Raw genomic sequence first — 13,200 nt, forward strand, 5'->3', positions numbered from 1 at the left:
AAATCATCGAATAGTAGATATTATCTTTTTTATGGTTTCCCATCAATAACATCACTCTAACAATAATATATACCTATAGGCTATGTTTATTATTTCACATCTAGCAACAGATGGATTTTTTTCTTTGTAATTTGAACAATATCAAAATACTGTTGAATTGATACTATCAATTTTGGTAATGTGAAAAGAGGATATAATTAAAATAGATCCAGACAACCTGTAAAAATGAAACCTAGGTAACCCATACTAATTTTGAAAAATGTATTATATACCTAATTAGACTCACTCGATTATTACTTTAAGTGAATACTAGTTTGTAGTTGTACTAGTTTGTACTGTACATTACTTGTTAATTGAAATTCCAACTTAGCAAACAAACATGAGATTGAAAATTATCAAAGTTTGTACGTTAGTCATATTGATGGTTGTTTATGCGGTATCCGACGTAAGTCCCTATATTTGTACATAGATTAAAAATAATATAAGTATTTATCTTTATTTTACAGAGTCTATTGTCTGGACTACAACCTATAAGGCACGAGCTACGTTTTACTAAAACTGAAGTGAAATTAAATGAAACCATTGGGAAAACCCTTGAAGCTACATTCAAACAATATTATGACACACAATATGTTGATTTACATGTAGAATTTTTTCGTACAGTATCACCCAGCCACGTAAGTGAGCAATTTTTCAAATTACATGTAATTCGTTACAACTTTAAGCTTTGATGCGAAGAAAGGTATTGATGTGTTATTATTTTTGTGTCTGGACCAACGATACCCTCCAAACATATGAATCGATTCCATCACGTAGTAGCAAGTCTGTAAAATCAGAAATTGTATCTAAAAGATACTTTATTTGGCCAAAAACTTTAGAAGGACTACTCTTTCTCTTTGAAATCGAAAAAAAACACCTAAAAAATGTACTTATTTTCCAACTAAAGATTAACAGACGCTTTACAAGGTGATCATTTTATCGTGAACCACTCATCGAATTTAATTAATAACTGAATTTTTTTTTCATAGTGGTTTATAAAATTTGAACCTTTATAACTTAAAAAATAGTTGCTTAAAACTGGTTATCAACCAGACAAAATGTTTAGTAAAATATTCTTAAGGGCCCTCTATACACACCTGCGTATTTTTAGTCGAAAACATCTCATTCTACTTCAAACGTATTTTTTTCAAGTATAAAAAAAAAATCCCAACATATTCTCCATAACATTGCGAATAAAATAACTATGACATAGAAAACATTTTTTTATTATTGGTAAAAAAATAAATAAATAAAAAACTGCAAACAAAATAAAACATTGTAAAAAATTCTAATCATAAAACTTTTTATTCTTCCACTCAAAAATATATCTAAAGTTTATACTGACGGAATGAAACAACAATATAGACCACACACACGCTCACACACACACAAATACATTAATTATTAATAATAATAATACGCGGGTGCGCCTGAAAAAGGGGCTAAGTCAACAGCTATGAACTATGAACAGGAAATGAAAAATAAGTTTTGAAAGCGTGCATTAGGATAGGATAGATATTTGTTTTAGAATAATAAAAAAAAATGTTTTATTCTCTCCTGTATACATTTTAATTCATAAAAATAACAATAACAAAACAGCTGCTAAAAGCTTTAAAAAAAAAAAAATGACAAATCTTATCGAGTTGAGTCAATTATGCCGTTGTTAAATAAAAGGGTGATTTTAAAAGTAATTTTAATAATAATATGTTATTATATTTTAATATATTTGAATATTTGCAATAATTGTTATTAATTGGTCACATTAATAACAATATTATAAACAATTTGGAAATGTAACAAAATAAAAACTTTACATGTTCATATTAGACGATAGAACTTTTAGGATCAGTTTTTATTCTTTTGTCATTTTTAGCTTTTCTAGATTTACTAGGGTTTGGCTCAACATTTACATGCATTCGTTCTTCTTGAACTGGACATTGTTAATCCATTTTGACATCATCTTGAACATTAATTGGATATGTATTTCTTATTGAGTCTTTTGTTTTTATGTCTATTTAAAATTATTTATATACTGGTTATATGTCCATTAAATCTTTTTTTCTTCCCTGATATTAGTTGAGGTCCAGTATAACATTAAGGATATTCAAGTTAAGGACTATGTTTTCATTTCTTTAACAAATGTACTTGATGCAATTGAATTCCATTTAACTAATTTTTATAAAACAATTTATAAGGTTTGTCTCCAATTTACATATTCAAACAATAAAACTGTTCAAGGTGTTTTATGGTATTTTTTTATCACAAGATCGAAAATTTTCTTCTATTAAGGTCCGTACCATCATATAGGGTATTCACCTATTCTCTGATAAAATCACTTTCGAAAAAACGCTTCGATGCAATCAGTAGTTAGTATTTTCAAGCCAGTACAGTCCAAACCAAGCACAGTGTAAGCCAGCTAAGTTAAAAAATATTAAATTGAGGTGCTGTATTTACAAAAAAGCATCAAAGCGTTTATTCGAAAGAGATTTTGTCCGAGAGGACTAGTACAGTACAAGATAGGCATAATGGAATTAAAGCAACAAGGTCACAGGTCTACAGGAATTATTATAAATAAAAGTGATAAAACTGAATAAAATCACTTTCAACAATACGCTTTGATGCTTATTTGTAAATACAACACCCCAATTTAATATTTTATAACTTTGCTGGCTTACACTGTGCTTGGTTTGGACTGTACTGGCTTGAAAATACTAACTACTGATTTGCATCGAAGCCTTTTTTTTGAAAGTAATTTCATCACTTTCAGATTTAAAAATTCCTGTAAACATGTGACCTCCCCGTCCCCACGATGCCCCGACCCCACTGTACTGGTTTTTTTATTAAGTGAATATCAAACATTTTTTTTTTAATTCTGATCATTTTTAAATCAAATATTTTTAAGCATTTTTATTGAAATCGTCTATTTAAAAAATTGAGCTTTCGATAAAAAATCAACAAGAACCACCTGTAGAAATGGTTTTGAAAATCTAAAAGAAAATATCAAAAATTTTCTTTTTATCTAATTAATATATTCAAAAGAGAAGAACAAAAATCAATAAATTACGTTTTTTTACTCATCCCAATTTATACGGATACCTCAACTCAATATTTAAAAATTGGGATTTTTATTTGAACTGTTCAACAATACTGTTGATTTTAATACAACATTTAAATTAAGCACAAAAATCTGATTTTAACGGAATCTGACAATTTTGACCGGTGAAAATCTGGTTAATTGACCATGAAAGATTTTGATCAGTCAAAAACCCGACCCCAAAATACTTTTAAATTGGTTTTTTTATGATTTCTAAACTATACATTTTTTTATGCTTGAGCCAACATTATGACAACTAATCATGTAGAATAACTATATTGGTGGGCCGATATTTTTCGTTATCAATTGATCTATCTATCAAAAACCGCATCGATTGTTATTTTAGTGAGTCCCAAAGCTATTATAATGTCAAACTGAGGATTATAATACCCAAGATAATATAAGCAAACATTTAGATGTTATCATTGTTGTAAAAAATACCACAATTCAAATGTCTTGCGATAACCACATCCATTTTCCATTGCATGCAAACTTGAATTGCTCACATACAACTGGACTGGTTAGATATTAGATTATACAGTGAACGATATTTGTTGTACACAATTGTTCACCATGAAATACAATGAGTAAATAGCATTGCTCTTTTAAATTATTATAAATAATTTTGTATGCATCGTTGTTTTTTTCAGTTCAGCCTTGAAGTAATTAGATGTAAAGAAAACTTTATAGATTGCTACAATATTAGAACCTTGGACATTGGTAACGCATGTGGACACCTAACTACGATTATGAGTTTTGTAAAAACGTCTTATAAAAACCGCGAGGTTAAATGTCCATTTGATGTAAGTTTTTGTTGCATAATTTTTTGTCACACGCGGTTATTGTTATTTTCACTCCTAAGTCATAACGCACTTTGTTTATTGTTTAATAATCCTATTCATATTTGTTTCCACCCAATTTTTTTTTCTTCGTACACTTTTAAATGAATGTTTATTTCTTCTGTTCACCATACATTAACTTCAAAAAAAAGTTTGTGGTCATTAGCTTAATGTTTGGTTGGTTGTTAATTGTTTGGTTTTGGTCGGCTTGTATTAAGCAGTGACCAACACAGCTTCACCGCAGTTAGCTTATTGCTGTAGTTGTCAGACAACTAAGGTTATTCAATTAATAAAGTCATATTTGAATAATTTATGATTTATTTTACAGGGAGAACTTATAATAAAGAACATATCAATCAACGTAGACACAGCAATGGGCGTATTTATATCACCAATGGATAAATGGTGGGAATATTGTTACAAGGTTTATGTGAATTTTTATATTGCAGACGAAAAGGATGCAGCAGGATTGTTGCATGCCTCGTACTGTTACTTGACTTTCAGAAGTCGAAACCGAAAGAAGTTGAATCAGAAACCGTAAACTTATGAAAATCTAATGGCTTAGAGCTGTCCGTGTTGTTTCTTCTTTTTTACCTAAACAAGCTCAATCAAATCGTAGAACTTCTAGCTTACATAATTGTCTACAGAAGTGATATATTCATGTGATTATTTGTAAGAAAATAGCGTAGTATATTACATCTTGTTTCAGTTAATAATTATTTTTAAAATTTTATTTTTGTGTAAATGTTTTGATATATTTTCCGGCGACAATTTACTAACGCACGGGGACAGTTCATATTTTACTCACATAAGTATATAAGTATATAAATAAATATATTGATGTCGGGCAGTGTTGAGAAATTTTTTTTATGACTGCACTTTTGAGACTATCTATGATAAGCGCCAACTCCTTTAACAATATTTGTTGTCTAAAGACCTAACCTATAAAATAGTAATGCTGTATTACTACAACACTTGAAAAAATATTCTTAAAGCTAAAGTATGACAATTGATGAAAGCCTTCATTTGATGTTTCATAATGACACTGTTTTTTTCGGTATTGGTGAGTTGCGGCCCAATCCCTAAATCAAGTACGAGTTGCGGCCCAGGTTTATGAGAGGGACGTATGAGTTGCAGCCCGGGTTTAGGAGAGAGACGTATGAGTTGCGGCCACATAATAATTACCACTTTATATTAGCCTATTAGCGTTACTCAGGAGACACCACGGGGAGGTTGGCTGAGTTATCTCCCAAAAATGTGTTTTTTGGTCAAGTTAAGGTCAAGTTTCGTCATGTTATTTGCCGATGAGCGATTCCGTCGTTGTCATTTTAGTTATTTTATATTATTGAGTTGACAAAAATTCATCTGTCCTAACTCTAATAACACTCTGACACTCTAATAACTTCAAAAGTAACGAGATCAGATAATATAAAACAATGCGAAAATAAAAATTAATTAAATCCTATAGGCTATAAGATATTGAGTGGATCTCTTTAAAAAAATCGTCCTGTATAACTAAATTGGCGATAAAAGTTTCAAGATAAAAAAGGTTGTACGGCCGCAACTCATACGTCCATCGAAAACTGCCGGGCCGCCACTCACCTACAGCCGTTTTTTTTATCAAGTTTGTTTTGCAAGCAAACTGATAACTTGATTATTATTTGATCAATTTTAGTGGGCTGTAAGTTAAAGAAAACAGATTTTATCGCAGTTTAACAAATTAATTATTGATAAGGCATATTTTTAAAAAATACATAAATTAAATTAAAGTTCCTGTGGCATCAGCATACCTTATGGTAAACACTAAATTGAGTATAATTGATATATTTATAAAAAAAACATGAAAATAATATTATAAAATGTTCCGTGAAAAGATTGCAAAAATGGTAAATAATTTCGATGGTCTAGCACACAGATGTGTTAAGTGGCATATAGCAAATTGTTCAGTAAAAGCATTTGAAAATTCACATTTAAACAAACTACAGTATATAATATCTTAAGCAACAATGACATCTAGTGGATTAAATATGAAACAATTCACATACAACATATTTTGTGCATCATATGAAAAAAAACATGAACAATTTTATTGAGTATTTAACTCATTTTCGTCAAAAATGTCACTTAACACATATGTGCGCAGTGCGCTTAACTATCGGATTTGATCTTTGATAAACATTGATAAACCTTCTGGTTCACTTTTTAATAGAGTATTATAAACAGTTCTGGTAGAGCGAAAACTATAGTATATTTTAAAGTGTGTGTATGATGAAACAGAGCAATTTACAAATAGAGTAGATGTTAGCGAGGGCCAGTTTGAAACCAATTCATGTCTTGTTTAGTAGTTAATCTTCGCCATGTTTTGCGGATAAGAGTACAGAATGTTAGGAGTTAAACTAGATAAATGAAGAGAGACGTTGGGAAAGAGTTGACTTGAGAATAAGTAGGTCCATGGAGGAATATTTAGAATTTTAGTTGGGTAATATAGGGGCTTTTAGAAAAAGGTATAGAACCGATTATGCAAGATGCAAAACAAAAAACAGAACAATTTAAGTATCGACTATGTAATAAAATGTTGAATTTTATTATGACGCAGTGAGCAGTATAAAGCATTTTTGGATTAGGTGGAAAATGTTAACGGAAGTGTTGTATAAAATAAAGGTGCGCTATTTATAGTAAAAACAATTTTATACATCAAAAGTAAGGCTAAGAATTTTGTTTGGAAGTAATTATTGAGCACTGGCCAATAAAAATTAAAATTGTAGAGGAAAATTCAGATTAGTTTCTATTTCAACATTATTTTTTTCTGAGTAGATTTAATTTAGCCTTATATGGCTCTTATTTGTATTTTAAATAAGATCTTAAATGGCCACACTTACATTTTATTAACTTTTTAAAATTAAATTTCTTATTAAACTATATGACATATTGAGTGGTTCACAATAAAATTATCACCCTGTATACAATAATATAAAATAATGTTATTTAAACTAATATTATGTTAAATTGATTATTATTATATTTTTTATATGTATAAAAGTGATTAATATTTGTATTAAATTTACAACCGTATTTGTGTTTTTACACAGACTACACGTGTCTATAATTTTGTGTGAAAAAATGTGTGATATAAAAATTGCATTATAATAAAAAAGAAAAACTTTCTTATGTTTGAGTATGAGTAATATTTAAAAACAGAACAATGTTTTAGGAGAAGTGAGAAAATTGTAAGTCCCTCAATAATTATTAATTAAACATAAATTAATTAATTTACAAATTTATTACTTGTTGTACGTATACGACTGGGGTTTATTTGTCGAAAACTTTTAAAATGCACAACAAATTTTATGGCATTGTAATGTTTGAATAGGTTTCTTAGCGGTGTTCATTGAATATTTCTTTGAATACATAGCGGTAATAAAAATTAGTGGCTTATGAATAAAATCTGTAGATGGTCTTAGATCGTTCAGGGAACTCGGTGGGTACTTTTATCTTAAGCTTGTAATATTTTTTAAAAATTACATTTTTTTTTTAGATTTCTAATAGGCCTTCAACCCTAAATTAAACTGTTATACTGTTAAATATCCAGTAAAATTTGTTTTCTTTCATCCCAAAGCTATTCGAACAACTTGGACCTCAGATATGCTGTAGAAATAATACAAGAAATATAACAAAAGTTAAAAATGTTTAACTGTTACAATATAAAACTTTTGGCTGCAGTTGTTTTTTTTCAATACAAAACAGTTGTTTATATTCTATAAAGTGTTCTGTCTAAAGTATTTTTTTATTAATCGTCGTTCGAGTACTCTAACCACTGAGCTATCCTAAAACTAATTTTATCGTTGTTAATTTTCACTATAATTTATAATAAATTTGAATGTTTGAAATTAAACGTAAATGTCTCCATCAAGGTAATACTACCGATCGCGTAAGCTGTAAAAAAAAATTCCAAACGGAAATAGAATAGCGGAAATAGCAATAAATTATAACAAAACTTCATGGCATACTATAAAACAAATATATATATATATGAAAAAACAATAGTCCATTTAAATATAAACACAATTGTTAGCTATTGTCATTCCAAGAGTTATGTGTTGTTGGGCAAGGAACAAAAATTAATTTTTATTACTCGTCAGCATTTTTATAAAAATTATAATATTATAACATTATTTAAATGCTACCTACCCACATACAAGTTGTCACCTTGAATCCGCTTTGCTAGGTCGGAGACAGTTGAGAGAATTCTTGAAAAAGAATGTACCTATTATGCAAAAATCACTTGCTGTATAGGTTTTATAATGATCAAGTTTATCACTATCCGTAGAGTTGTATCAAAGTAACTGATAATGGTTTTATTTCAAATTTAATACTACGTCCAGATCAGTGGTAGGCGGTAACCCTGACAGGAAACCATGTAATGCCTTGGCGTTGTCTTACAGACATTGAAAACGCTATCAAGTCAAAATTTACATTACTTGTTAAAACCAGAACACACGTTGTATAAAATTATTTATGGCATGATATTCTGATAGCTGAAATCATTTTAAAAAAGCTGTAAAAAAAAGGCAATAAAACACAGTTTAAAGTTGAGTTATGCCTTTTTGAACAGTTTTTTTAAAGATATTATATAATGTGCAGTTAAGCAATAATTAAATCACAGCTATTTCACAAAAACATAGTTAACAGGTCTACAACGTCACAACACGGTATCTGTATTTTTCATAATTTTACATGTACATGATTTTTGTAAAGTATGTTAGGCCGCCGACTACTTATCAATTTAAACTTTCAAAAGTTGTCAAGAAACTGAATGGAATTCAAATTAAATCGGTAAAATGGTATGGTTAGCTTTTTGTAAATCTGAATGTTGGTTACTATGTTTTATAGTGGATTAATTTTTGTGTGATTTTATATTGTGTGTTCTAAGGGCTGGATAGATAAGACTTTAATTATTTATATGTAATGTTTTATTTAAAAATACAACAACAGAGAAAAGCCTGTGCCGATTTGATTTATACACATTATTAATAATAATAACGAGACAATAATAATTTAAATGCGATCGCTTTCTAATCTGTTAGCATAATTTTTCATAATTCTCGTGTAACGTTTTGGTAGCTCAATAACTATAGTTCTAGATAGGTGATAAAGCAATTAAGACAAAATATTGCAGAATACATATTTATTGATTACATTAGTGATTTACTCAGAACAGTATTGATAGTCATACTCAAACTCCTAGTCTTAATACCTATAAAATAATTGTCATAGTACACTAATGATGTAATTTAATATAATTTCTCTTTTGAGGTACAAGGGTTTTAGTAGAACAATAATTTAAAAAAACCTAGTTCACTGAAACGGCAATACCAATCCACGATATTATTATATACTCGACACGTATAAAATATCTGCTTTGCATTGAAGCTAAAAAAACAACAAAATTTTCAATATTAATATATTTTTTACATTATAATTTTTTTATTAAGTTCTATCACGCACGCAATCAATAATGTTTCATATTATCATATAAATATATACCTGAACGGACGTTGGACTTTATCGAAAGGAAGGAATAAGTTTGGAAGCGTGAATGTGAAACGGAAATGAAAAGCGGAAAAATAATCAAATGCGGACGATCTCGTATGGTTTAAAATGTTCATGTAAAAAATAATATTTCTAAACATATTTTTTTTATTGTCTCGCTAATGTGTGTGATGAACGGTTTGTGTTATTCTTTCTAGACTCTTCGTTTAATTTAAATTCAGCGCTAACAAAAAATGATATTACAAATAACTCAAATTTGTATTTTAATCACACTGATGGCCGTGCATACACATTCGGCTGTGAGTTGTTAATATGAGTTTTTTGCACTAATTCGTCGACAATTACAGTATATTATCGAGTAAGGTATTTTTGTTTAGGCACAGGGCCCGTTGGCTTTACTCCAGCCCGTAAGGCACGAGATGCGCTTTTCCAAGTTCGAATTGACGTTCAACAGCTCCTACGGAAGAACCATAGAAAACGGATTCAAACAGTATTATGATGTGCAGCTCCTCGATTTCCATGTGGAATTTTTCCACGTCCTAAATCCAACACACGTATGCCGTTTTAGACTTGGGTACTAAATATGTATATAATATAACAACACAGCAGCTATGGTTTTCTGTTACAGATGACATCGGAAATAGTCGGTTGCAAGGAACAGTACATAGATTGCTACAACATCAGGACATACGATATCATCAACTATTGTGATAACATAAAGGCCGCTTTGTATTTTGCTAAAATAAACTACAATAACCGTCCACCACATTGCCCTTACGAAGTAAGATATAATATTCTACGTGTATTTATTTAGGCTGTGACGTTGCATTTCATTAATCCAGTAAAAAATCAGTTAGGTGCAATAGAATTTTTTATAATTTATCAAATTTCCAAGACTGCAAAAAAAAAAAAAAATGTTTTCAAAATTATTTGATCTACTGATACATAAATACTTTCAAAACCGTTTTTGTCCGAATTTTCAATGTATCAGATGTGTTGACATTTACTTTAAAATTATTGTTATGTAAGTGAAAATATTACTACTCGCATGATAATATTTGTACAATATTTTTAAAACGTTGAAACTTCAAAAAATAAATTGTTTTCATACTTTTAAAATGTTAAATTATCTATCGATACTGTTTTGTCAGTATTTAACATTTTTTTGTCTGGTTTAACGTAAAAATGAAGTAACAATATCTTTTTACACGCCTAAACCAACCATATTAGGTTTGGCATACTTTTATTTTTTCTGGCTGTCTATTATTTGTAGTATTTAGGATAAAAAGATAGGTTTTTATTTTCAATACATTTGTAAGTTAGATCTATCTATCTATTTGTGTATCTATCTGTTGATAAATTTGATGGCACGATTAACAAGCGCTCACATTACCTAAAAATAAAAAAACAGTAATATTGACGACAATACTTTATCAACAAGTTGTTTACCAAAATACAAAGATATTTCCATTAAGAGATGATTTATTGTGTAGATAAGAGGATTAATCAATGTGTTTGTCTCGAGCATGAACGAACAATTTTTATTTTAATCGATAACGTATTTTATTAATAATGTAATTATTTATGTGAACAGAATGAATTGATCGTAAGAAACTTAACAATCAACATGGACGCTGCTAAAAACATATTTTTCTCCCCTACAGAAAGATATTGGGAACGTTGTTACAAACACATTTGGAAAGTATACGACGGTACTTCATTTGTAGTGAGAATTGACGTATTTTTCTGCTTTTTGACTTTCAGAAACCGAAGTCGTAAAAATCAAAAAAATTAGATAATGTTATTCGTGTGATCACTTTTTGTTTTATTTTGAAACTAAAAACACCGATTAGTCGATTTGTGTCACACTAGAATATAATGAAATAGGCTTCTAAGTAGTTGTATTCCATACCATTGAATGTTGAATTAAATAAATGATTAAAATTATATTTTGATTTGTTCAAATATGCGTTTATTTATTTTTTAATGTTGAATTTTCATTATATAGTCGATTAATTAGTTTTATTGGATGAACCAGGACACTTTTTGGAAATTTTACTACTAAATCTTAATTTACTTAGTATAAAGAACTTTTTTTAAAAACATGCTTTTCTAAAAAATAACTAAAAAGTGAACTAAAAAGTAAAAAATAATTTTACTATAAGAACAATTTACCAATCAATAGTAGCACATTTTTTTAAAGTGTCAGTTACTTTAAAAAACAATCGAAAATTAACTACAATTTTAAATAATGTTAAACATCTTTCGGATAATGTTTTATATTGGAAGTTTTTTTCTAATTTAAATTTGGTTCAATTTTAGTGACACATACATTTCATAATACTTAACTCGATGAATTTGGACTTTTTGTTGTTGTAGTGAATAATGTAATGTTTAACAATTAACTGTGTAATCAAACATTGACGGTTTTCTGGATAGGCTGATTTTGAAGTTTAAACTCATTATGTCCACTCACATTAGGTCAATCAAAAGTATTATCTAGTTATCTTTTATTTTCAATAAATACTTTCTAATGTAGCAACAAATTATACACACTAAATTTAGCTCAAATTTTTTTAGCCGTCTAAAACATCCAATGGCATTTTTTACGACGAGTCGTCGACCATATTATGTATTGACTAATAATACAAATTTAAAACGATTTGTAATTTAAAAAAAAAAGATTGTTATTATTATTCATGTATTTTATAAACGGTAAGTATCTTGATTGTCAATTCGAAACGTTGTTATTCTATACTTGTGTGTATGGTATATATACTTAAAAATTTTAACTTGACAGCTGTTGTACCGGTGTCAACAAATGCGTCAACACAGTATTTTAAACCCGTACAAAATATAGTAGCTAATCGTTGATAATATAATATCCTATTCTGTATTGTATAAAAACTATGTAATACCTAGTATTATCAATATCTAAGACCTATTGAACAATATATAACGTCTCTACCGCCTTTACGGACCGCGGTCGACATCGAACTGTTTTTAGTTAGAAACATTGAATTGATTTTGCTCGCTATGGTCGTGTATTTAGCAGACTCGTTTGTTTTCTGTATTAAACAATATACCTACCTACCTATTATTTGGAACATCAACGCGAAATTAATTATGAACGCGGCACAAAGGGAATACATAATGAGCAAAACGCATTAAATTATTTTCGCTTTACCGTAGCTTTTTTGTGCTGGCACTCGAAAATACGACGATTTATTGTTTGAATAACATAAAATGTAATAGAATTTCCATAACATTTTAATATATTATTACTGCCCGTTATTGTTGGCTGTAGAGGTAAAATGTTGTACTGCAAAGAAATACAATTATAATCAAATTTCAGATGAAAAGCCACTGTAAGCCAGGTCGAACTAATAAAATGTTATTTACATTTTATTTTACTTCATTTACCATAGAATATTATTATGGCGACGCTGTCGTAGAATACTGAATAAGTAATATTATTTTCGAAGGGGTCATAATTATTAATCTCGAAATAACGACATTATTCTAACCAACTCAACGGTGTTGTACCAGCCAACTAAAAAACCAATCGATTTTTACAATAGGCACACAACCGTAAACTTTTAAATAACTTATTTGATAGTTTAAATACTATTTGAAAGGAAAGAAACAGTGAACTGTCGTGTCGCATCTGGTGTGTAA

At 28.9% G+C, this 13,200-nt stretch overlaps 1 protein-coding gene across 1 annotated transcript; it reads left to right on the top strand.

Annotated features, from left to right (window-relative positions):
* Positions 1-315: 315 nt before the first annotated feature.
* Positions 316-4,585, top strand: LOC126844858 (uncharacterized). Its single transcript, XM_050583291.1, has 4 exons — positions 316-445; positions 507-677; positions 3,784-3,936; positions 4,301-4,585. Exons 1-4 carry the CDS (start codon positions 380-382, stop codon positions 4,511-4,513), a joined length of 603 nt encoding a protein of 200 aa, XP_050439248.1. The 5' UTR covers positions 316-379; the 3' UTR covers positions 4,514-4,585.
* Positions 4,586-13,200: the final 8,615 nt, after the last annotated feature.

The sequence above is a fragment of the Adelges cooleyi genome, unplaced genomic scaffold (genome assembly GCF_023614345.1).
Source record: "Adelges cooleyi isolate 19-005CV unplaced genomic scaffold, UGA_ACOO_1.1 ACOO_flye_CR_arks_rails_tigmint_CR_PRNA_651, whole genome shotgun sequence".
Lineage (NCBI taxonomy): Eukaryota > Metazoa > Arthropoda > Insecta > Hemiptera > Adelgidae > Adelges > Adelges cooleyi.